Consider the following 26649-nt stretch of genomic DNA (forward strand, 5'->3'; position numbering starts at 1 on the left):
CCTCTGAAGGTGTCCTGTGGTATCTGGCACAAAGACGTGAGCAGCAGATCCTTTAAGTCGTGTAAGTTGTGAGGTGGGGCCTCCATGGATCGGGCTTGTTGTTCCAGCTCATCCCACAGATGCTCGATCAGATTTGAGATCTGGGGAATTTGGAGGCCAAGTCAACACCTTGAACTCTTTGTCATGTTCTTGAAACCGCATTATCCTGCTTAAAGAGGCCTCTGCCATCAGGGAATACTGTTGCCATGAAGGGGGGTGTACTTGGTCTGCAACAATGTTTATGTAGGTGCTACATGTCAAAGTAACATCCACATGATGCCAGGACCCAAGGTTTCCCAGCAGAACATTGCCCAGAGCATCACACTGCCTCCGCCGGCTTGTCTTCTTCCCATAGTGCATCCTGGTGCCATCTCTTCCCCAGGTAAACGACGCACACGCACCCAACCATCCACATGATTTAAAAGAAAACATGATTTATCAGACCAGGCATCGTTCTTCCATTGCTCCATGGTTCAATTCTGACGCTCACGTGCCCATTGTAGCCGCTTTTGGCTGTGGACAGGGGTCAGCATGGGCACTCTGACCGTCTGCGTCTACGCAGCGCCATACACAGCAAGCTGTGATGCACTGTGTGTTCTGACACCTTTCTATCATAGCAGCATTAACTCTTTCAGCAATTTGTGCTACAGTAGCTCTTCTGTGGGATCGGAGTAGATGGGCTGGGCTTAGCTCTTCACGCGCATCAAAGAGCCTTGGGCGCCCATGACCCTGTCACCGGTTTAGCGGTTGTCCTTCCTTGGAACACTTTTGGTCGGTACTATCCACTGCATACCGGGAACACCCCACAAGACCTGCCATTTATTGTTGGAAAGGTGCTATTAATAAATTTTTACTAACTTACTTACTTACTTACTATTTTGGAGATGCTGTGACCCGTCTAGCCATCACAATTTGGCCCTTTTCAAAGTCGCTCAGGTCCTTACGCTTCTCCATTTTTCTTGCTTCCAACACATCAACTTCAAGAACTGACTGTTCACATGCTGCCAAATATATCCCACCCCTTGAGAGGTGCCATTGTAACAAGATGATCAATGTTATTCACTTCACCCGTCAGTGGTTTTAATGTTGTGGCTGATCAGTGTATATAAACCAAATGCAGGGGTTTATTTATTTTCACACCATGGTGATGGGTTTTTGGAGGCAAACGTTTCTACTCCACAATATTAAATCAAACCGAGCATACAATTTATATATTTATATAAAAAAGAAGACTGGGGAGGGTTTGGAAGGGAAGAACCTGACCTGCATTTGTGTGCTGCACTGCTAAATTTGACTTGGCTGGCATCCAGGAGCCGCCAACCTCCTGACGTTCTGAGACTGTGTGCGTGGGTGCTAAAAGATTCCATTGTTTACAGACAGAACAGGCTCTGTGGCCTAACCAGCGTGGCACCGCTCCACCAAACAGTACGTGACTCTGCACTGTCTGCGAGCGCCAGCAGCCTCACCCCCCAAAACACACACACCCCTCTCGCTTTCACCTTTAGCCCTTCTTCATTCTTGTCTTCCTAACCTTCCCAAACTACCACTTCTAGTACCAAAATCACCCAGCCCCCCCCCCCACACAACCACTTAGCCCGGCAGGGCCTCCTGTGACAGATCTTCATTTAACGGCGTAATTGGATGAAAATGGCAAATTTGCCGCCCCTTCCTCATGAATCAGCAGAGTTTTTCTTTGCTAGTGCCCCTCACTCGAATAGATAGATGCTTTAGATGCTTTTTTTGTGGGGAGAGCCGATTGTCTGCGGCTCATTCAGGCTTTCTCCGCCCCCATCTCATTACGCGGACGTCAGTGGCGAGGGGGCGAGTCGGACCACACACAATCAAACAAACAGCGCATTACAGTCAGAGAGGTCCATTATTGGAGCTACTGGTCACAATGGGAATGCAGCAGGGTCCGCGCTGGGAGCCAGAATCAGATTATCAGCGCCCACGTTTTTTTGTTTTGTTTTGTTCTATTTCCCAGACACATTTTAGGGTCTTTCAGTTCCGTCGAGTTTGCTTTCACTTCAGTTAAGCTTGTTTTAATTTTGTTTTATTCCATTTTATCTTGGGTTTTGGCAGTCGGTTAAGTAAGTTTACTCAATAAAGCTTATATATTAAGCTCTGCGATGGTTTTGAAGAGGAGGACGGCACTTAGCTGTAATTTAAGTCAATGTGTGAATGAAAAATGATTCCTGCAATACATTATCTTGCTCTGTATGTATAACATTCTGTCCAAGACCTTAACTGTGAAATACGAATAATAAAATAATACAATTCAAATCAATTAGCTCTGAGGAAATTCCATCAGTACTAGTACTATTCAGAGCAATTTGACTTTCTTTTTTTAATCCCGCAAAAACAATATTAATACTGACCCCATGATTAATGGCCTGGAAAGCACTGAGCACATGAGCTCCCATGAGGTGTGTGTGTGTGTGTGTGTGTGTGTGTGTGTGTGTGTGTGTGTGTGTGTGTGTGTGTGTGTGTGTGTGTGTGTGTGTGTGTGTGTGTGTGTGTGTGTGTGTGTGTGTGTGCGTGAGTGCCTGTGTGTGTGTGTGCCTGTGTGTCTGTGTGTGTTCCCTAAGTCGCTAAGAGTTTCCGGGAAGGGCAGGCATGAAGTCATTCGCTGACATCACAGCGAATTTGCATCTGAATAGAAATTCCCTGACAAGACGAACGACCGAAATGCATGGAAATCCTTCATTTTCATATAATTTTCAAGGCTTTTAGACATGAAACATAGATACATAACTAAGAGGCAACGCAAATGGAGAGATGGTGCCGACAGCTGAATACAACGTCTTTTATCACAACTTGCTTATACAAACAATTTATTTTCTCCCTTTCCCTGTCCCTTTCTTTGTGCAAGCTGTTCTTCCCACAACAATGCATCGTTATTATAAATACAACGGACAGCGATTTGTCCATTTGCTTGCTTCTCTAAGTGGTTAATATACTTTAGAACTTGTGATCAGCCTGAAACTCTTATCTGATGTAATGGCTTGTAATGTATGTGTAATACCAGCAGATCTATTTATAGAACCGGCGCCAAGTCTCAAAGTGTAGACGCACAAGCATCTGCATGTCTGTTTGGTGTGTATTCACGCCTGTGTGTGTCTGTACGGGTGTGTATTTTTCGTGCGCTCTCCCCTGTTTGCACAGCCGATGTTCTCATACTTCTTAATTTAAGTTTCTGTTTGCCTGCTTCTTTTCCAGTTTCTGTCTGTTTAATGTCTGTGCAAACTCTTGTGATTGGGTGTAAACGTCTGTGAAGGTCTTTGTTGCGTGATGACCTGACATCTCCGCGCCTCACTGTCTTTGTGTGTGTGTGTGTGTGTGTGTGTGTGTGTGTGTGTGTGTGTGTGTGTGTGTGTGTGTGTGTGTGTGTGTGTGTGTGTGTGTGTGTGTGTGTGTGTGTGTGTGTGTGTGCGCGAGTACAGGCGTCAGGTTGTGTGTGTATGTGAGAGGTGGCACATCTGTGTGTGAGCTTGTGCACGTCGCCCTGCAGCTCCCAGTCACTCCCTGAGGGATTACATCATTGGGCTGTTATCAGACCTGAGTCATCTGAGAGGTTGAGAGGCCCTTCTGCAGCTCCACAATGGATAAGAGCATCGGCTGTCTCCTCACCCACCAAAATTGGCTGAGGCCTTACTTTTCGCTGAAACGGCAACCATTGCGGCAGAGTTTGCAGTACCGAACAACGGCAATTGATCAAACACAAACTATGCCAGAATCGTCAAGCGCACCAACCACCAACACTCACTGTTTGTTTGAGGTACTAATTTCCCCTCACGTCTTTGGTTTAATAAAAGAAAATGGAAAGCCACAAACCAGAATACAGCGACCAATGGACCGCTGACAAAGTTCAAGCACTAATTTGTATGTTTTCTGAGCAGGAGATTCAGGGAGATTTTGAGGCGGCGACCCGGAATCAAAAGGTCTACCAGAAGATTCCTTTGTGGTTAGCGGAAGTTTGCATATACCACTCCAGTCAACAGTGCAGAAGGGAAAAACTGAAGCAGTATTATGAAAATAAATTCAGGACCACAATAACCGTGGCGGCTTAGACTGGCAGACAGTTAATCTACTCATGTGCGTGGTCACCAGGTGTGATGGGAAAACAACATCAGTGATGTTATATTTTTACAGGTTATATAAAAATGGTGAAAACCATTGGTTTTCAGGGTTTTGACTCTTTTGTACTTTCGCAAATCAGCTCTTTTAGCTATATCCACAGTAATGTAAGTCTATAACACAAGAGACTGATGCATGTCAACCAGCTAAAATGCCCCACCTTGTATTATTCTATTTCCTAACTCACATTATCCCTGTGCATTTTTATAAGCTTCTGTTTCATCCTGTTACTGTAATGCACACTGACTGACAAAAAAAAAAAGAAAATGGAAACCCCCCCCCAAGCATTGAGCAAAGTTGTGCTCGGTTGCACAGTCATGGATGATGGAGGACAACATTTTGATACGGACTAGTGTCCGTATCCTTTAACTTGCACTGCAGCGCACGCTGCCAGGCACCTCACATGCTGCGTCGTGGCTCTCCCAACTAACTCACTTGCAGTGATGCAGAGCAGGGGTTCTCAACCTATGGGTCTTGACCCCCTGGGGAGGGGTCGCCAGATGATTTTCTGAACATGCACAAAAAAGGAAAATGTGTATTTATTTTCTAAATAATTTTTCAAAGATAAAAAACCCCAAATTATTCTCTCAGTTAAATTATTCAGTAGATGCACAACGAAGCAGGCTACGTTTTCCATAAGAGAAAAAGAGAACGCCGCATGCCTGTGCGTCCCTGTAACCATAGCAACTCACTATCCCACTCCTGTCCCGACAGCACAGCCTTCGAAAAAGAGGAGACACTTTGCTGTCACAAAAGCTGTTGATACACTGACTCTCTGCACAGCATGCTTCGGAATAAATGTTAATATGATAAAAAATATGTATATTTCAATTTACAAGTTTCAATTGATCAAAATGTGGGATTCCATCTGGTTGCAGGACGCGGGACAATTGGCAAAGTGCGAGACATTCCGTCTGGTTGCGGCACAATTGGTCAAAATGTGGGACCGTCCCACAAATCGGGACGTTTGGTCAACCCAAGCACAAACATAGAACTAAGACTATTTTTGAGTGATATGGACGATGATGGAATGGAAATTTACATAACAGCTCATGAAATATAATATTAAATATATCAAAAACCATAGCGGCACAAATGATCATTTTCACGGCACAAATCAGCACAAATGGCAATAATTTTATTACATGGAGTGCCAACGTGTTCTTAACTATGCTGTTGTTTGATCGAACATTGGAAAGTTAAAGTGATGGGTTCGCAAGACTTTTGGACTTTTTTTTAGGGGTCGCCAGCCAAAAAGTTTGATGTAGAGGAGGGTGTGTTCCTGTGTGTGAGTGGAGTGGGTGTTAAGGGGAAGGGGTGGGTGAGACAGCTGTGTAGGCCAGATATGTAGTTTAACAGTAGGAGTCATTCATGGTCCACATTCTACTGCAGTGTGTCACCGGACGGTTTCCGCCGCCCACCCCCACTCCACACCCCACCACATCACTCTCCATCTATCTCAATTCCAATAGACTCAATTCAGTTGAATTCAAAGGAGGCAAAGTATTAAATAAGGAAGTACAATTTGGATATATAATTACTGGATTTAGTTTATCCGTAGCACTGCATTATTTTGCATGAGGTAAAGTGCAGTTCTCTCTGGCTCTCTCTATCGCTCTTATCTCTCATCCGAGCGGCGCACATCTCACCTCCCCCTTTTGCCTTGTATCTCCCTCCTCTCCCACCTGACACACACAGACCCCCTTTTCCTCCCCTCTCTCCCTCCCTCCCTTTCCTCTGAAGTCCTTCTTGACCTCTGTCGCCCCAGCTTCTAATCCCCCCTGTTTCTTTATTAGTTGTTTCTCCACAACTCTTCTCGTCTCACACCTAATAAGCTCACACACACACACGCACACACACACACACACACACACACACACACACACACACACACTTCCTCAGCCCCCTCAAAGGAGTTTGACTTGCACGCTACTCTCTTTGTACATGTACAGTGTAATAAAAGGCAAAAATAAAAGAATAGATTTGGAGGAAAAGAAATGGAGAAAGTCAAACAAACAGTAGAAAAACTGCCTGGAGGACGAGGCAGGGCGTGTCGGGCCGTCTCTTTGTCCAATACCATATTAAATATCCCAGCTGAGGGGGAAGGGGGGGTGCGTGAGTGCGTGCGTCTGTCTGTCATGTGGAGGGGAAAGCAAAAGGGTTTTTTTTGTTTTTTTTTGTTCTTCTGAGGGAAAGAATGTTGGCACAGAGATGGGTGGTGGGTTCAAGTGCTTCAGGTTTGTTTAATTTCATTTGGAAGGAGATTGAGTTTTGTGGCATCTACTGATTCCAGTAGCACAAGCACAAAACTGGAAGACAAATCAATACATATTAGTAATAATAGTAAAAAAATACAAGTAAAAAAACCCAAATAAAAACCTAAACCACACAAGAAAGCAAGTCCCTAAAGGGGAAAGAAAAACACTTATTTATATCACCACACCAAGGAATCAACAAAACAGTGCGAAATGTCACATTTCCATTTAAAACAGAGAAAATGATGTTCTCGCAGCACCGCTGTTGTTTAAAATCCTGCACCTCACCCATTAGTTTATAAAACCTCAAATCAACCCACACCCTGGCTCTCACCAGAGTAACAAACGGGGAAACCTGTTGAGTTAAATCATTCTCTATTCTACCTTTCCTATAGAGAGAGAGCGAGAGAGAGAGAGAGAGAGAGCCCTTCCTTGAAAACTTCGGAGCACCACTGAGGTTCAGGACAGCGGCAAAGAAACTTTGTTTCGTTTCGTTTTTTCCTCCTGCTCCTGCCGCACAGTGCCCCCTACACCCTTCTCCGGCGAGCGCTTCTCTCCCTTTAACTTCTCCGAAAAAGAAACTTAAGCGTGGGCCCTTTTGCGAGGAGTCTGAAAAAGTCGGCTGCGTCTGTGCATGACTGTGCGTCTGTGTATGTGAGCCGCGTGTGTGTGTGTCAGAGCGCAAGTCTCCCCTGTCTGTGTGTGTGTGTGTACTGGAGGGTGTGTGTGTCTGCGTGCCTCTGAGAGACTGTGTGTGCGCGCACGCCTGGCTCTGTGTGGGAATGATTACATCAGCCTGCTGCAGCCCTATGATTGGTTGGTGAGCGTGTGGTTTGATTCACTGTGCCTGGGAGCCCGTGGCTGTAACCCTTTGTGAGGGAGAGGGCGAGAGCAAGAGAGAGAGAGAGAGAGAGAGAGAGAGAGAGAGAGAGGGGGAGGAAGGCAGGGAGAGGGAGCAGGAGACAGAGTTGTCAGACACGGCCGACACTTGGAACACCGTACTGTACCAAACTGCTTGGCAGAGCTCAACACTTTTGTGCGCTTCTTGTTTGGGGGGTGGGGACCAGCTTGTACAGGAACTGGTTTCAGGTCAAACGTTTGCGGCGGCGTAGACGACAGTTATCCAGTGTCTGGAGAGGCTGAAAAGGAAAAAGGACCCGACTCCGGGCTATGTGACAGGTAGCACAACTGTCAACCGCCAGCGCTCACACGGAGAAAGAGACTGGATTTCTATCAGGGTTTCTTCTCCGGGGAGAAGGACGACGAAGAGGAAGACGAGCAGAGCACGGGGGGGTGGGCGGGTGTGGGGGTTCCTGTCTTAGGAACTGTGCAAGTGTGCGTGGGGAGCCCGGCTCGCTCCACCAAAAAAAAGGGAAAAAAAGAAAAAATGCCTTCTTGTTCGCCAGACTGCTGCCTTTTGCGGGCCGTGGAGGTAAGAGTGCTTTACTACGCCGTCCCCTCTTTTCGTTGATCTGTTTGTTGCCGATCTCAGGCCACGGCTCCCTTCTGAGACCGGCTAGCTTACCTGAGACGGGCAACTAAATGTGTCACAGCTCCCCAAAGTCAGACAAATTCTTCTTTTTTTGCTTTCAAATGGAGAGAAAATAGCGAGCTAGTACATTGGCAGCTCTAGCGTTAATTCGACACGGCTATTTTGGACCAATATCAATCTGAGGCCTGGATTCTGCAGACCGTTGTGATACAAATGACACGGCGGCTCAGAAAGGAAACGGAATCCCCTCCTTACGGCGTATGCCCTCGGAAGTAGGTGTTGCGTGTGCTGGCTAACCGGGCTAGATACCTGTGTAGGAAGCCGCTTTGAGGTTTCATGCCGGCATTGACTGTGCAGGATGCGTTTCACTCAGGTGAGGGTTGTATTCATTCTGAGTCGGTGACATGGCATGGCCCTTCTGTAACATGTCAACCACATTGAGACTTAACAACAACCACCTATGACGATATCGTCCGGCACTAATATATAGAGTCGTTCGCCCCCCAACTCATGTGACTGTCAGTAAGGAAAGGGTTGATTGAAAGGATTAAACAAATCTGACGTCATTGGAACATGATGCACCGCTACTCTACACAGGTCGGATACATTCGTAGTAAGTGTCTCAGTATCTGAATGCATAACTGTGTGTGTGACGGTGTGCATGCACACTTTGTCAGAGACAGAATGGAAACAGGTGGAATGCACCTTGATAATAAATTATGCAACAAAAGCACATTTGGACCTGCATGAGATTCAATATGGCCGTAATGGTAGTGCTGCCCTGAATGCAATTAAATATATATATATTTTAGCTATGATATAAAAAACCTTCTCTAATTAGAGGAAGTGAATGTTGGATTCTAACACTTTAAAACTCAATCATTGCCCTGATAGGTTATACATGGCAACACTGATTATCCACATTAGCCGTGTTCTCATTTGGCACAGACTGGTACACACTCCTGATATGGTGTATTTTCTTAGTTGTGTATTACATAGAGCTTAAAGAAGTGCTTTCAGTGATTTCTAACACCACAATTGCTACATTGCATTGAATATCTGTTCTTTCCTATTGTGTACTAAAATTACAGGGCTCTGCTATAGCTTATGAAGCACTACATAATAAATGCAATGCTAGCCTATAATGGTAATTGCTGACTATAGCAACAATTTGGAGTGCACTCTCAAAACAGTTAATTTGGAACAACACAACTTGGCCTCCCTTCTTGTCCTAACATTTTCAATGTTACCACCAAAAAGCCTATTCCACACTCAGATTCCTGATGGTATCTATCCCCCTCCCCACAGATCGTGAAGATCTTCAGTGAGGACGGCATGTGTAAAGTGGTTGAGATCCCGGCGGACATGACGGCCAGGAACCTGTGCCAGCTCCTGGTCTATAAAAGCCATTGTGTGGACGACAACAGTTGGTCACTTGTGGAGCACCACCCGCTGCTGGGGCTAGGTAAGTGGTGAATCCCCTCACCAACCCCCTACCAGGCCACCCACACTGACCCCCAACAGTACACAGGCATGTGCACAAAAGCATGTACTGTATGTGTGTACACACGTGCCCACACACACATGTGCGCCCATCCAGGGATCCTTTTTGGGTGGGCTGGTATGTACAGAACAGTCCACCAACACACACAGGTGCATTGACTTGTATGCACGGATGCATGCATGTCTGCCCACATATTCACTGTGGGCAGACAGAAAGCACAGGCTCATATTTTCTCGCGGGCATGGACTCGGGTATGAGTGCACGCCACATACTGTGTAGGATATGTATGGACATAATCTCAAACAATCCCGACCAGCGCAAGAAAGCAGTTATGTAAGTGTGTTGCTTGATCATCTCTACCCACTATGTACAGTGGGAGAAAAAGGCACCGATGGAAGAAGCGCAACGCTCTCCAAAGATCTGACTCAGATCTGGAAATGCAGCTCCTCAGCAATGTGAAGGAACAGCATGTCCGGTGATGTGTTCAGCTGGGTAGATTGAGAGAAGGCCATGGACCTGACAGGAAGTCAGATATGTGAATAGGAAGAAGGTAGCAAGCTGAGGAAATGAAATGTGCAAATGCCTCCCTATATTTTTTTCTAACACGTTGGGACCGCAGAACCCCCTTCCCCAGAACCGAGCTAATTAAAATACTGCGGCGCTCCTGGGGCCCAGCAGAAGCAGGCCTGCATCTGTCATTCTGGGCCCCCACCCATGAATTAGGCAACAGGAGTATGGATAAATCCTTTTTGCCGCTGATGTGTCTCAGAGAAGACAGACAAAAATCACTATTTAATGGGGGGAAGAGGATGAAAGATGAACAGAAGGAATTAGAAATTCATAGGTTCAAATTCAATAGAAAGAGACTAATGGTGCATTTTTCCGGCGTGGAACCTGTTCAACTCGACTCCACTTTTTGGTTTTCCATCAGGCAAGTACCCGGTACTTACTTTGGTACCAGCTCCGTCGAGATTCCAAACGAAAATAGGCTATTGGTTGGTCAGAGAAAACTCTCTCACTCACTCTCTCTGACCAATCACTGCTTCATCATTGAACAATTTGGTAAAGAGAGTGACTGATAACATCTCCCCACACAGGGCTTTTTTTGTTTCTTTAATTACTATTGGAAAATACATAAAAGGTACAACAAAAAAAAACACTTATTACTGGTTTTGTTTGGAAGAACAGGGACAGACGATAGCAGAGATCAGAGATTCTTTTGAAAAAAATTTTTTTTTAGGAAGGTTAGAAAATACACTATTTATCGTCCTCGGGATCTTTAAAGAAAATTGGATGCCAGGAAAACCAGAAAAGCTTATCAGGCCACACACACGAGAATCAAGAACACCATCCCGTCGACAGCCTCAATTGTGGAAAAGCGCCATAATAGGCCTTTATGACTAGGAGCATCCACTCTGACGTTTAACTGCAGTTAAGAAGCAATTCAGTCCTAAAGGTTGCCAATGCGTACACCTTATCATTGTTGTCATATTTCATCACTTGTATTTTTAGCTCAAGACAGGCTTTTCACTCCATGGTGGCACTAGGCACACACCTGTGCATGGTGGACACACCTGTGTCTATTAAGAATCCCAGACCAATTATTATTTAGAAGCTACTGTAATACGATATTTAGAGGGAGCAGGCAGATAGCGTCAGGATATGGAGAGTAGGTAAAAAGCAGAGGTGACGAGGCAGTTAGGGAAGAGAGGGTGACCGATGAAGCTGTGGAACTAGTAGGTGAGTTAACAGTAGATGAGTTGCAGTTAACACTAGAACAAAGACATTTGCCGATTTCTGTTCTGCCCAGTATTGTTGGAGGGTGTTGATCCGCTACTACCACTGACACGGCTATCTCTTGTACTAGGGAGGCTATAATGCCATACAATGGAATCACAAGGCAGACAGGGATGTCTACATTTTCTTAGGCTCAAATATAACACCAAAAATCCGAAGTGGGAAAGGAGAAGCCATACGCAGGACAGCCATTCAGTTTGACTCAGTAGATTTAAGTGCTGCCTTTCGATCCTCAAATGAAATGGACAATCACATTTGGATTGAGCCGAAGGTGTCGGGAAGAAGCCCCTATTGAGTTCAATGCGATTCTCCCCTCGGAAAGATCTGTCAAGACCTGAATAGATTCTTTGTGTGTGATGCCAGGCAAGTATTGCAGCAGGGGTGTTTGTCTCCCAATTACCCAAGACTGTAAACCCCTATTGCCTTCCGAAGAAAAAAACAAACAAAAAAAAAAACAACAACAACAAATGATTTAGTTCAGTGTCTCACAAACTGAGGCCTGCAGCCCCCTTGGCAAATGTTCAGGGGGCCTGCAAAGAAACTGGCCCCAGAGGGTTTTTCCTGTAATGGCCCAAAGTTTTAATTATTTCAGCTTAGTGGTTCTAAAAATATGGTGTCTGGCAGAAAAAAATAAGATAAAATTTCGAAAATTTCGAAAAGGAGTCAGTCGCTAAATAAAGTTTTTGTTGACTGTCACAGGACCAGCCTTAAAAATTGAATAATACAAGTACAAGTTAAAGAAAGAACTCTGGCCAGAGGTTAATAATACTATCCTAAATTGCCGTGAAGAAAGATGAGCATTTTGAAATGCTTCCCAGGGTGGTTGTGTGTTAAACTTGGCAGTGTACGTGGGGGGATTTGAACCCAAGACAGCCCAGCATCCCCCAAGTAGAGAACCATTATAAAGCACTTATACAAGACAAGTTGGGTCTGTGCTCACCACTCCAGCCTGTACATTTTAACAGATGTGCGAGAAAAGGGGGGCGGGAAATGTGTGAAGCCATAAAAGCACAAGAGAAATTTCTAGTGAATAAAAAGTGTCTTCTTTTGTTTGTTTTTGCTTTTGTTTTGCCACAAAATGTTTTTCTTTTAAATATTTTTTATATTACTCACAGTTTGCTCTTGTTAACCCAACAGGAACAACTTAATACAGTGGGAGGCAATGTTTTGATGTGTGGGGATTTGTTGCAAAGTAAACTGTTCTCCTGAATCAGTAAGCTAATATTTCATCCTCTGTCATGATCCGATTATATTTCTCATCAGTGTTGCCAACATGACGCTGTCAAATTCATTTAGGCGCGCTTATTGGGCATGACATCATTTTTGGCACGGAACAAGTCTATTCTATTAGAGCCTTTTATTCTGTTACACCTGCACTCAGGCCCAGGGAAACAAATTTCCCGTTATTATAGTTATACATTATAGTTTTCAGCATATTCAGATACAATACATACACCCATTGGCCTCATTCCCAAAATAGAACCAGGCTTATGTCACAACTGTGCGACCTTATCTGTCTGCGGGTGTCTGTGTGTGTGTAAAGACGTCTGCGGCTTCATATCCCTGTTTGTCTTTGTGCGTGCGTGTGTGTGTGTGTGTGTGTGTGTGTGTGTGTGTGTGTGTGTGTGTGTGTGTGTGTGTGTGTGTGTGTGTGTGTGTGTGTGTGTGTGTGTGTGTGTGTGTGTGTGTGTGTGTCCGTGCGTGCGTGCGTGCGTGCGTGCGTGCGTGCGCATGGTCAATGTAATCACTGCGGGCACGAGAGATACTGTAGGTCACAGTATTTCATTATTCGTTACTGACGGCAAGAATAGATTATTTTCAGGTCGAACTATAAGTGTGAAAAATGCAGTTAAATTTTTCTGCATCAATAGAAAAATATACCGCATTTAGCACTTAAAATTTTTCATTTAAGTTCATTTAGAATTTTTTCGGCATATCCAAATAATCTATTGAGTTTTGCATATCCCGAGCATGCACCTCCATCAATACGTGCGCATATGCGTGTCTGCGTTGCCTACACTTTGTGGACGGGGGGATCGATCCAGAATATACGTTTTCAGAGTGGAAGAGTCCCTTTTCCGGGCCGTCACTGCCCACTCTCGCTCCTGAATGGGAGGGGACGGCCCTTTGCATTAAAAGACATTGACCTCAGTCTGTCAACCACAAGAGGTTAACAACTACGGGTCGTTAAGGTAGTGACGGCCGCAGTGAGTCACAGTCAGACTAGCGTGACTCATCAGCCAGAAAGTGATAAAACTGTGTAATTGTGACAGTTATATGAGGTTAGTGACAGGTGATGATTATGCCAAAGACAAACGAATGAAGTCAGACCACATGGTGATATGTCAAACATTTCTATAAGTATGTTGGACTGGGAGCTTTCCACATTTAAATCAATAGGGTGTTGCTGTGCGTGGCGGAAAGGGTTTCTCAGGTGGGAAAAGGCTGCCAAAATATCAGCATTAAAGCACGCTCTGTTGAAGCGTCCGAGAATTACCAATCACTTGCAAGGTCTGTGATGGTAATCTTTATGGAAGATTTTCATCGGTATTAATGCTAATTAAGACCCTGTCTGGTGTCTGAACTCTTTCTATGTGCTAAGGCAACACATTAAATGTCCATATGTCGTACCCGACAGCTGAGGTGATTTCGTTCAATGATTTGTTGGTATTTTTTAGAGCTGAGTGATTAAAAAAAAAATTAAAAAAAAATGGCATAACATAACAGTACATGTGGTCCCCGTGGTTGCATGTTTAGTTATTCTAAACCCTATTGTGTGGTTATGTGATTCATTAAAACTAATTTATTTGGAAGGTTGAGTTTGTTGCCATTTCTATAACTTTATGGCACTTTCTCTGTGTGGCAATATTTTCCCTTGTGTGTTAACTAACTACACATCGGGGAAATTACAAATTGCAGATACGCATTGAGTCCTTGACATTTATTTGCTGTTGCTGTTTGTTTGATGTGAATTCTTCTTTGACATACTTGAGTCAGATTTCATACAATTTTATGTCTGGGGTGAGTTATTGTACGCCATGTCGCAACACTGTGGCCCCAAATCCTCCTATTCCTTTCATTTAACTTGTTTAACTTGCATTCATGTTACAATGTCATTTTATGGTCTCACTTTCTCAACATTCACTGAGTGGTTTATGGTTTAACTAATTCTATGCCTAACGCTCTCTCTTTCCCTCTTCCTTACTTCTCCCCACAGAACGGTGTTTAGAAGACCATGAGTTGGTTGTTCAGGTCCAGGCGTCAATGAATAGCGACAGTAGAATCCTCTTCAGGAAGAACTACGCCAAATATGAATTCTTCAGAAACCCTCTGGTATTACTAAATTTGTATTGCTATTTTGCTGTTGGTTTCTTGCTGAAAATATATTTACAACAAAGAGTACAAAGTCAGGGAAGCCCTCACAAAGTGCTAAACAGCTGTGCTCTACTATTGCCTATGGTTTTTTCACAGAACGCATTTAATCATATGGCTTGGTTTAGTTTCGGTGCAAGCTTATTTGTAGCAAGCACTCAAAAACTTTCCTCCGTCAAAAGTTTCTTCCGTCAGATCGTGGTTAAGCATTGTGTGTTGACGAATGTACGATGCTGGAGTTGGCCACTACTGGCGGCGCAAGTTTGATTTTTAACCGTGCACAAAGGAAAGACGGCAGGTGGCACGATAATGGTGCAACGCTCACTCCCATAAAAGATGAAATGAAAAGAATGTTACATGTCAGACCGCTTCTTTGAGTAGTCCTCGTCATGAAATATTGTGACAGTCTGCTGTACTATTGGCTTTGGCATGTCAGCTGTTAACCCATAATTATTCCCTTTCTCGCTCTCTCTGTCTCTCTATATCACCAACCAGACATTTTTCCCAGAGCACATGGTTGCATGGTGCCAGGAAACCAATGGTACTATTCCACCGTCTCAGCTCCTGCAGGTACACACACACACACACAATCACACACAACACACACCCCAAGTAAAATGTTGCTGTATTATGGGTTTTACTACTATTACTAAATTCAAAGGTGGTTTGCTGACCCAAAATAACCCCAAGCCCTCAGAGCAAGGCTAGGAAACATTCTGAAAAAAAATCAAAAAGGGGGAAAATGGAAGAAGCCTTTGAGGAAGAGATTTAAGAGAGGGATTTCCCTTCTTGCAGAATGTCGAGGCGAGAATTAGACACAGGGCGAGCAAGCATGCATTGGCCAACACACACACACAAAGTTCTCTCTCCCTAATACACATATTTTACTCTCCCTCGCACCGCTTGTCTCTCACATAAACACACAGAGCTAATTTCACCGTACACATTAATACCAGCATGCTGACATTCCTCCCCCCTGACCCCCTGAGACAGTGTGTCTCGTAAGGGCAGACACTAATAACTACTGTTGATCCCTGTGTTGACACACGACATGTCTCAGTGTACACGCAGATGCGAGCCTGACATGCGTGACGGCTGGAATTAGGCAGCCAAAAAGCAAACCGTACAGAGCTCGGCTCACCATACCATGCCCGGCCCACACCTTGTGTGTTTGAACAGTCAAACACACGTCATGCTCCCGACGCTCAACCGCAACTCCTTGGGTGCTGCAGCCGTCGCACGGCAGACTTGGCCCTAGGGGGGGGGCGTACACAAGAGTCTAGCTCTGTCCTCGGTCAGGAGGCCTTGTACGATTTAAGGCATACGTTTCCCAATAATCGAATATTGGTTACAAAAATCCACATCCACACAAATTCAGTTGTAACAAAATCCTTTTCTACAGCTTATAATGTACTGTATGACCTAAAAACCTTGGTCTCTCACCATGACAAACCAAGTCGGACAAAAATGACCGCCATTGAATCACTGTTTCACACTACGTTTCAGTCCAGTCTAAGATGTCTCAGCGATTCTAAGGTTCTACCAGCTAACATAAACAATAAGAAAATGCATTCTTTATTTTAAATAGTGGCGCCTCAGATTAAAGCAGGCCTTTTAAAAAAAAAAAAAAAAAACATGTTCTCATTCTCATTCATTTATTATTATTTTTTTTAACCTGTGCTGTCAGCATGCTGGGCCTACAACACAGAGTATTTGTACGCCATTGCGTCCAGTACAGAGTTAGTCTGCAAGTGGAGTTCAACTTCTAGACCTGCAATGCCACTCTTTATTCATTCATTTTTTAATCAACAAGAATCCTAATCATAATCACTTCTCCAAGAAGGGGAGAATCACTACGGGCGAGACAAATAACCATCGAAACAAACAACAACACATACCTGGAAAAGGCCCCGCGCAAAGACGAGGCCCGTTAGAAGCTTGTTAGATCCAGACAGTTTTCTAGACTGGGATGAAGCAAGTGTCAATGAAACTGGTCAGTGAGGAAGTGCAGTGTGGCGTGTATTGTCTTATATAAGGGCTCGCTGTCATCACAGGATTTGGTCTAAATGCCTGTTCTAGAGTGAGTAAGGGAATTCTCATGCCTGAGACCTATTTTAGCTTGTTCCAAAACATGTGCTTCAAATATTGAATCGTTACACATCTGTAAGTTGCAAGCAAGTTTGCAAAACAGCTCATAAAACAGAAATCATTGTTTTGTCGTTTCATAGTTTTGTGAGGTGTTGAAAACTTCTTTGCCAAACATTAATGCCAGCAGAAAGAATTCCCTTTTCCACCGTATCTTCCCGGTGAAGTTTTGAGACTCCCCAGTATAGATGCATCTTATGGATGTGTTTATTGCTTAGCGAACCACAACAGATTGATACAAACAGCTAAAAAGTATGGCTTCCACCTTGTCCATGATGCTGCGACAGCATCTGACTTGGGTAAAATTCCTACAACCAATTAATTATTCCTGTTCACTTCCAACAGTAGCCATTAACTCTAATGATGCCTCTGTTAGCTCAACAGTGAGGTTTTGCCTTTACACACTTCAATTTTCATCTTCTTCAGTTTATCACAAATTACGGATGTATATTTTAGCTAGCACATCTAGAAAAAGATGCCAACCCTAACCCTCACCCCTTTCTTGTTCCACACTTAATATGGATCATACAGAACTTCTTAGACGCCAGTAGCTGCCCAGAGATCCAGGGGTATCTTTATGTGAAGGAGTTAGGAAGGAAGTCATGGAAGAAGCTGTACATGTTCCTACGGCGCTCAGGACTCTACTGCTCCACAAAAGGAACCTCAAAGGTAATGAAAGGTTCTAAAATGTAAAGGTTTTACTCTTTCACGTATACATCCTTATTTACTTACGTGTCCTTATCACTTATATTTAGTTGAATTTTGTTATTAACAACAATGGATACACATTCAAAAAAATAAATAAATAAAAATGTGTGTGTGTATGTTTATGTATATATATATATATGCAATAAATCGCAACTAGGCATTACGACCTGCAGTGTAAACACGGCCTAATTCCTATTATACTGACTTTTAAACACAAACACATTTCCAAAAACGGTCATAAATAAGTTGCAAGCTGTCAATCCAAAAGCATAACCAGAGAAGAGTTCCTCACTTATCCAAAAATAGTAGAGGCCGGTGGCATGGTTAGACCATCTCATGTTTTCATGCAAAATAATTTATTATTTCAGTTCACAAATTCACATTTACTTGCCTCCTACTTACCTCAAAGACTATATGCTTTCACAAATGGCGGTCCTTGTTTCTCTTTTATTACGTGTCTTTTCCCGTACCTCCGGGCTGAGTTCCTCTCATCTGATGTTGTGACATATTAATCGCTCCTGTCTGCAGGAGCCCAGACATCTACAGTTACTGGCAGACCTAGATGACAGCAACATCTTTACAGCCATCACGGGGAAAAAGCAGCACGGCGCACCCACAGAATACGCCTTCTGCATCAAGGTATCTGGATTGTATCAAGAAAAAAAAATCTGAAATACTTACGATTTTCTTCATTGGATATTTACATTATTAACATAATAGGAAATACCTCAGCCAATCCAGCCGCTGACCAGCTAATGTGTTGAATCTCAGCCCAATAAAGGCCGCTCTGAGCTGAAGGAGCTGAGGATGCTGTGTTCCGAAGATGAGCAGAGCAGGACCTGCTGGATGTCAGCCTTCAGACTGTTCAAGGTACGATCGTCAAACAACCTTTTCACCCGATATGGCAGCGGAAAAACATATGAGCAATGATATTCAAGCCTTCTGTCTCATTTTGTAAAACTCCTGAGGAATTCCTGACATCTAACTCTTGCAAGTTAAGCATGCTTCATGGTTTCTTGGATAACAATTTGTACAATAGCAGTTTGAAACACTTGTCACACAGTAATTGTCAAGCTTTGCATCAATGATTAAAGGGTTATGGAATAGCATAACACCACTAACTATATTAAATACCACTCTATTCCTTAAACCGTCATTTGTCTTTCCAGTATATTGTTTAACCTGCTTGTTTTAATTGCTTAACTGATCCCTTACCACGTCCTTGCAGTATGGAATTGTTTTGTACCAGAACTACAAGATCCCCCAGCAAAGGAAAACCTTACTATCGCACTTCTCAGCACCTGTGGTGAGCCTCTGCTGAGACAAGTATTCGCTTAAAAACACCTGCAAACCTGCGTTACACTGCTGCGCTCCCCTAATTTGTCAGTCAAACGTCTGTGTCTCTTTGCTGCCTCCTAGCGGAGTGTGTCAGAAAACTCCCTGGTGGCCATGGACTTCTCAGGAAGGATAGGCAGGGTGATCGACAACCCTTTGGAAGCTCAAAGTGCAGCCATGGAAGAGGGGCACGCTTGGAGGGTGAGGCACACCCGCCAAAAACACTCTGAAACTTGACCCTGTCTGGTCCTTAAAGGTTGCACTAAAGAGTGGTGTAGCTCTTTATCTGGAAATGGACAGTATAGTCAGATACCAAGCTAACATCCATTAAAATATTGAGGACTCTAAAGTGTTAATAGTACACAGAGCTCATCAACTAGCAATTCACCCCTGGCAATTCTTTGAAACCTTCAGTGATATATACTTAAGCATATATTCAAGCAATGTTTTTCTGGTTCGTTTAGGCTGGTATTTCAGTTTTGTTTTTTTAGGGACGTTTTATATTTGTATTATTTGTTTCATTTAATACTCCTTTCAAACCTTTAGTTGAAATAGCCTAAATACTGAAAACATGTGCAAGAAACAACGGTCTGTTGAACCATTCTGTATGAGAGTTTCCCTACGAAGGACCTTTATGCGTTTGTAGATGTAGTTTGCACCTTTAGATGTGGAATTCCTTCCACTGTGTTTCCGTTTCTTTGCGCCGACTTGTGAACTAATTCCTGTTGCACTATCTGTGGCATCTCTCTCAGAAGAGGAGTCAACGAATGAACGCGCTGGGCTGCCACAGTCCACTGCACCACTCCTCGCTAAGCTCGGGTAAGTCCTAACTCAGACCGTTAAGCTTTTGGAAATGTTGAAATACGAACAGTAAATGTTAACGAGCTGATTGATATTTTTCTTTTGTAATTATTGAATGAGCAGTCATTCACGTAGCCCAGTTGTGGTTCCACGGCAGGATTACAAGAGAGGAATCCCATCGCATTATACATCAGCAGGGACAAGTGGACGGGTAAGCTAGCGACTGACGCAGTTAAATATTTTTGTATCAATGAATCATGTAATTTATATAATAGAGTAAAAAAAAAAGTACATCATAAAGTAAAAAAGTAATCTGTTCATGTTCACGAGAAGCAACGTGCCATGCTGGGTATAACACAGAAATGATAGAAACTGACCCTATTCCTTGTGGGTGTTTATATTTTTCATTTGCTTCCTCCCTCTGCAGGTTGTTTTTGCTGAGAGTCAGTCAAAGCAACCCTAAGGCGTTTGTACTCACACTGTGCCATCATCAGAAAATCAAACATTTCCAGATACTACCGGTAGGCATCGCTTTATTCTGTCACTTATCGAAAGAGGTTTTGTTTTTTTCCTCTTTTCTCGTCTGTTGGGAGATAGTAAGGTTGAGTTAGTGTTGGTGTGAATCAGCTTTGATAATCGCTGTCGTGTTTCTTCTAATGTGTGGTGCTCATTACAATCCAGAGCCCCATTTTCCTCCTCGAGAAAACTCTAGGTCAAGTTGATTAGGTTGAGATAGATTGAGTCAAACAATCCAATCTGTTCTTTCTTACCGTGTGTGTGTGTGTGTGTGTGTGTGTGTGTGTGTGTGTGTGTGTGTGTGTGTGTGTGTGTGTGTGTGTGTGTGTGCGTGTGCGCTTGGCCTCGCCTGGATCCGTTTGGTCATCCGCAGTGTGAAGAAGACAGCCAGGCCTTCTTCAGCCTTGACGACGGCTCCACCAAATTCACCGACCTGATTCAGCTTGTGGAGTTCTACCAGCTCAACAGAGGAGTGCTTCCTTGCAAACTGAAACACCCGTGTACCATTGTGGCCTTATGACATCATCTGAACCCATGACATCCCCCGCATCCCCTACACCCCATCATCACCTTTGCCTAAAGAAAAAAAAACACATACATACAAACAGAATTCATCTGTTTGTCGATTATTTTATTTATTGACATTTTTTTTTAACTGTGTTTTCGAAGAAACTGGTGAATGAACTTGTTTGTTTGTTTTTTGTTTCGTTTTCACCTTTTTTCCGTTGCTGGAGTCCGCTGGAGTCTGCTGACCTGCTTGGGGTCGTTTTGTTCTTTGGTCATTGCGATTGGATGTTAAGGAGTCGGGGGCTCATAGGCTCCTTGTGTCCGAAGAGGAAGGGAGAAGCCAGATCTAAGGACATAATGAACCTTCTTTTTTTTTGTTCAATGCACCCGCCCCCTCGATAATTACAGTCAATAAGCTCACACACCTTGATCAACAACGTTCTCGGAAGCGACTGCAGACACTCAACTTTTTCTTCAGCTGGACAATCAGCAGGACATGTTTTTATCGTGCACCACTTGGTTCTCAGAATGAGCAGCAGTCCTTTCTCTTAATCCTCACCGGCTCTAGATAGAGAATTGAGCATCTCATTAGTTTTCACCCTCATCGAACTGCCTTTCAAGACTGATATGTCCATTGTCGAGTCACTTGCCACACGGCGTAGCGCCCGCACCCTCTAGTGGCCCAGGCCTGTAAAGACAAGCAAGTTTAAAAAAGCAAAAAAAAAACAAAAAAAAAAAAAACCTTTGCGGTTCAGCAACATCGGCGACAAAGAGAGACATTCTTTCAACCCTTGTGAGGTTTGTAGACCTCAAGGCTGGAGACATATAAAGGAAAGTCTGCACCTGTGGTGGAAATAAAAAGGTATTAATTGGAAAAAAGTGCTGGACAATGCAGGGTCTGAGTGTCACACAGGATGTTGTACCTGTATCTTCTGTCTCAATTTAAGTCAAGTCTGAGCTTTCTGTAAATTGTACCGCTGCATTGTTTACAACCGCGCCAACAAGATAACTCTTATGGCACAGCCCCCATTTCCAAAAATTATTATTGACTAAGGGTAATACCCTCTGTCAGAGCCCTATTCCGGTAACAGCGAACTGTACAGAAGCTGTTTTACTTTTTGGTAGAGCAGTGAGACCAGGCTGCTTTTTGGTTAATGTTTGAAAGTGCAGTTATGTTCCCCTCAACAGTTTTCGGGGCTCGTCACATATTCCGTCACTCAACACAGCGCAAGATGAGGTAGGGTTGACCCCCGGGGCCACAGGGAAGGATAACCACTGAAACTAAAATAAAAAATAGCTATTCAAAACTAAAACCATTATCTTTTCTCAGTAGAGTAAAACTCGAAATTCAAGGACTAATGATGACTGCAAATATTATCTTGTTCATTGAATTATTGACTTTGAGCCTTTTCACTTTTCTTTGGTAATTAATGAGAAACTATTACTGTGAACAGTTGTAGTAGACACGGATTGAGTTCTGATGGAATTATTTTGTTTAAGAGCAAGAGATTACACCTGCTTATGTAAAGTAGTACTCGACTGGATACATACAATTTATATCCTTGGGCCCAACATCAGTATTTAAACAAATTTCCATTTGTGTTTTGGCCGAAGTCCATCACGGACAGAGATTATCTACTAATTAACGAGAAAAGTTGGGTGAGAAGGCTCTTTTCTTGCCATTTTAAATGGAGTTACTGTAAGTTACTTTATCATGTATTAATAACCTACGACACGGGAACGATACTGAAAGAGGGCATCAATCACACTCTGGGAAGACCTAAGATTCCCAAAGTAATTAAGATTATTATTTTTTTATATTTCTTAGCCTGACACCCAGCCTTGCCTGTCGTTTCACACAAGAGCAGTTTACTTATCCATCATTTAAGACAACATTTACCATCTGTGGAGTGTGTTTCAACAATAAATCTTTCAAACGTAATAGGACCCATCACCTATAACTTTTTTAATTTACTTCTCAGAGTTCACCTTAAAACACATACATGCTTTCTTACGCACACATAGAGCTACATATGCAAAGTGTTAGTATGAGTGTTTTATAAGTGTGTGTAAAAGCAGCAGGTTTCTTATGCAGTCAGCTACTTTATAGCACACCACCCAGAGAAACGGATTTACCTGTGATGCAACATTACGAAAGAGCCATCATTTGATTCATTGATTTACCTGCAGTTTGTCTTAAAGTGTATCGACGGGTTGAGACAGAATTACACTCTGCATGGTCAGTTATTTAACTACAATGCAATGACTCAAATCACATTTTTGTAAGTATTGTTTCAGCAAAATGTATTTATTTATCTGGATATGAGTGATGACTTGAAAATGACTTTTTTTTTTTTTTTTTTTTCCCTCATTGCTGCTCTGTACTGTTTTCGTTTTGCCATGACCGCAAAATTGACCAGCCAGATTAATTATTCTCCAATTTAATTAACAAATACATACATACCTTAAAATTGTTTCATGGCCTTCATCTCAAACTGATACCAGTTAAAACTGTTTTGGAATTAATAAATGAATAAATCTGGACTTCACCAAAGCAATCACTACATTAGATATATGCGTAGATTAGAAAGTATACGAAAAGAAACGAAAATAAAATGACTTGACTATTTTGGGTACTTCCTTGCCTTGTACAGAGGACAAGAATTTTAAGAAACTTCTTACATTAAATCTTTTTTTACCCTTCAGCTAAAATTTCTTACATTTAGATAAAACATATGAGAATTAATTTGTAATATTCCCCACCGACAACCTATTGCCCAAATAAATTGTATTGGATTTAATATATGGAAGTGCCCACACTTTGATCCAGTGAAACAACAATCAAAACAACAATTTAACATAGGCTGTTAATCACTGTAATTATGCATTGAAAAATATAGGGCATAGGGCAAATAATAATTTGTCAGTAGACTTTACATTTTAATTCAATTCAATCTTTAGGGGAGTTAGTTTGGCTTTGATTTTTAGTGGGGGGTTGTTATGTCAAGAACTTCACCATTTAAAGTACATCTTGTCATGGCAGAAATCTTGGATCTTTAAATGTGCAAAAATTCACAAATTCTGCTAGTTTGTTTCCAGTAGAGAAATTAACAATAAATGAATGATAAAATAAATTTATGTAAAATGGTGCTCAGGGTCGACTTGGAGCATGTTAAAAACTACTGGTCCACCATATTTCTAGGACTTTTAATGTCAAGTCCGCCGTTGGACTAATGATTGGACTAATTGTTGAGTTTGTTTCATTAAGCTGCAAGGTGTTTCAATGAACGGTTCTCGTTTAGATGTGTTTTTTTCTTGACTTCATGTGATTGGTTGTGATGATTTGAGAACTATCCTTTGTGAAAGGCAAGGCCGTTTCGCTGATACTTTGAACAAAGGATGTTGGACAAAGGATGAAATGTGTTCCCTTGTTTATGACCTTTTCAAAGAAACGCCTAAAAACTTGCCTGGCTGCCTGAATTGATTACTGCTAAGGTGCTTTCTGTACTACCAACAGGCTCTCATCTAAAGAAATAAAATGGTTAAAGAATGGAATGTTAATGTAAGAGAATTCTGAGGGCCGTCTCAGAAACAATTTCCAATATATCGGTTTAGGAAGCCAGGCAACCATGACCACAGCCGGTGCCTCTGACGATTACCGTCATTGCGCATGAGGACCCAATCAAACAACATGGCGGCCTTTAAAAGAGGACCATTCAATGCTTCCTAATCTCAACCAACCCAGAGTTTGAGATGGAAAAGCTGGCAATTACTTAGTTGAGTAGTACAGTTAAATAAAACAAAACATTCGTGACTAAAACCAATTCTGGTGGATACTGGTATTTCAGTCATGGAATTTGCAGATTACAATTTAATTATTTTATAGTAAATTGGCCCCGAAACCTGCAACAGTAGAATAATTATCCTTATCTTGACTTGTGTGCGTTTGCATATAACATGGTCACAATGGAAAATACAGTGGCTGTACAAATGGGTAAAGTTTAAAAAACTATATAAATGTCTGTATATATATATATAAAATATAAACTATTACGTATTTCAGGGAATGCAAAAAAGAAAACAGTAAGTTCTTATCTCTTTTTTGTAAGAGAAAGCTCCTGTATTCATAATGTGCTTTGCTTCGACCTGTAAATAGTTGAATGGCTTATAAATCTTAATTGTAATCTTTTCAGGTATTTTTGTACAAATAAGGGACTGATATATTCTGTTTATTGTAATTAGAATAAAAAAAAACATTAATACATTGCTATAAAAAAATCCCAAAGATTTTTGTGTCTATATTCAAATGACTGAGACCTTCTTGAAAAATTGTAATTATTGGCTTTCCTAGTTTTGCCATTCCACATGCAGGCCTTTTTGTATTGTGTAAACCTGGCCTGAGAATGTTTTTGTTTTTTTTAAACCTGCATACAGGCATACAACACAGAGTATATGTACACCATTGCATCTAGGACAGAGTTAGTCTGCAAGTGGAGTTCAAGTTCTCAACCTGCAATGCAACTCTTTATTAATTCTTAAATCATCAACATCTGCTGCAATAACTCTGTCCTGTGGGCGACCTGTAGGATGACAAGAGCACAGTTTCTGGTTATGGAGAGCCACCACCGACCCCCCTCTTTGAAGAACCATTTATCATGGTTGGGTCTATAAACAACTGATCACTACTGCAAGAGGGAGAGAATCCCCACGGTGAGACAAATAAACATAGAAACAAACAACATGTACACAGAAAAACATAAACATTGGACGACAACATGTATTGAAAAACAGTTAATTAGGTCCAGGAAAACTGGAACTACAACTTGTAGCGTGGCCTCTTCCTGTCATAGTTATGGCGGTAAACTAGGGAGTAAAGGAGAAGAACACAACCTAGAGGGTGCTGGGGTGCACTTGAAGCAGGTGTGGTGGTGTGTGCATGTGTGATGGGGCCGTCTCTATGTGTTTGTGTGTCTGTGTGTACATGACTTATCCCCATTGGTACTGGTGTAGAAGGTCAGTATTATGTCGCGGCGCCTTCAAGCAGTGGAAAGGGCCCCGAAGCCCCCCGAACTCTGCAGCCTTGTAGACACCGTAGGGCTGCAGGAAATCGCTGAGTACCCTGCCCTGCGGCCGCAGAAGCCCCTGGGGCCCCATAGAAGCCCCTGGGGCCCCATAGAAGCCAGAGGGCCATGGAGCAACCCCCACTCCCAGCCTCGAGGAGCATTACCCAGTCCCAGGGAGCACGAGGAGACCCCGCACCCCAGGGGCTCACACATACAACCAACCCTCAGGTGCAGGCACAAGACGCAGCCGCAGGCACAGAATCCACCGCAGCCGACCAGACGCCCCACCCGGCGCCCATACACGTAGCACGTGTGCTCAGCACGGGCCACCTCGGTGTCCCCCGAGAGCGCCAGAGGACAGGTACCCCGGCAGCCGGGCGTGACGACAGGAGACCGCCCCCCCACCGAAGGAGGCCACATGGTAAGCCCCGCACCTAGCACAGCCAGCCAGGTTCAGGACCCTGGTTGACAGGACCAGATGGAACGCCTAACCAGCCCGGGCACGATGGGCCACCCCCCATTCCCCGGAGCCAGGCCAGCTAAACTCAGGTAAAGGAGCGGACGCCAATGAATGTATTTGGCTGACTTTACAGCAAAAGTAGATTAACTGTAGAGATCGTTCTATGCAAATGTTGTGTATTTTTCAACACGTTCAAACAAGGGCTAGCAGACCTGTCAATCCATCTTTGAAACCAGTGCAGCAGATTAGCAGACAGGGAGCTTGAATTTGTAAGATTACTTTTAGTCGACCATATATGGAGCACCAGTTTTCAAATTAAATGGCTGAGTAATAAGTAATTTCCTTAATAAAAAATTTGAATAGAAGCCCACATTTTTCAATCTGATGTATTACATTTGTAGTCAGCATGGCAAGGCAGCATGAGCCTAATGGTGCTTCAAACATGTTAAGTTGTGTTATGTTAAGTCAGTGGAGGAAAAGCACTCCATTGGGGAGGAGTACCTCAGGTTGTATATAAT

The 26649-nt window shown here is 43.0% G+C and overlaps 1 protein-coding gene across 2 annotated transcripts in view; it reads left to right on the top strand.

Moving 5' to 3' along the window:
- Nucleotides 1–24884, top strand: part of grb10b (growth factor receptor-bound protein 10b) — a 79288-nt gene extending 54404 nt beyond the window's left edge. Inside the window, exons 6-17 of one of the 2 annotated variants that reach the window (XM_080005279.1) lie at nucleotides 9232–9388; nucleotides 14442–14557; nucleotides 15092–15166; nucleotides 17273–17410; nucleotides 17978–18088; nucleotides 18221–18319; nucleotides 18678–18755; nucleotides 18869–18985; nucleotides 19537–19603; nucleotides 19709–19796; nucleotides 20013–20106; nucleotides 20475–24884. In XM_080005279.1, coding sequence (XP_079861405.1) covers nucleotides 9232–9388; nucleotides 14442–14557; nucleotides 15092–15166; nucleotides 17273–17410; nucleotides 17978–18088; nucleotides 18221–18319; nucleotides 18678–18755; nucleotides 18869–18985; nucleotides 19537–19603; nucleotides 19709–19796; nucleotides 20013–20106; nucleotides 20475–20621 — 1287 coding nt within the window. In that variant the 3' untranslated portion in view covers nucleotides 20622–24884. The remainder of the gene's footprint in view (nucleotides 1–9231; nucleotides 9389–14441; nucleotides 14558–15091; nucleotides 15167–17272; nucleotides 17411–17977; nucleotides 18089–18220; nucleotides 18320–18677; nucleotides 18756–18868; nucleotides 18986–19536; nucleotides 19604–19708; nucleotides 19797–20012; nucleotides 20107–20474) is intronic. The other variant, XM_080005280.1, reaches the window with a different exon arrangement.
- Nucleotides 24885–26649: the final 1765 nt, after the last annotated feature.

The sequence above is a fragment of the Zeus faber genome (genome assembly GCF_960531495.2).
Source record: "Zeus faber genome assembly, chromosome: 8".
Lineage (NCBI taxonomy): Eukaryota > Metazoa > Chordata > Actinopteri > Zeiformes > Zeidae > Zeus > Zeus faber.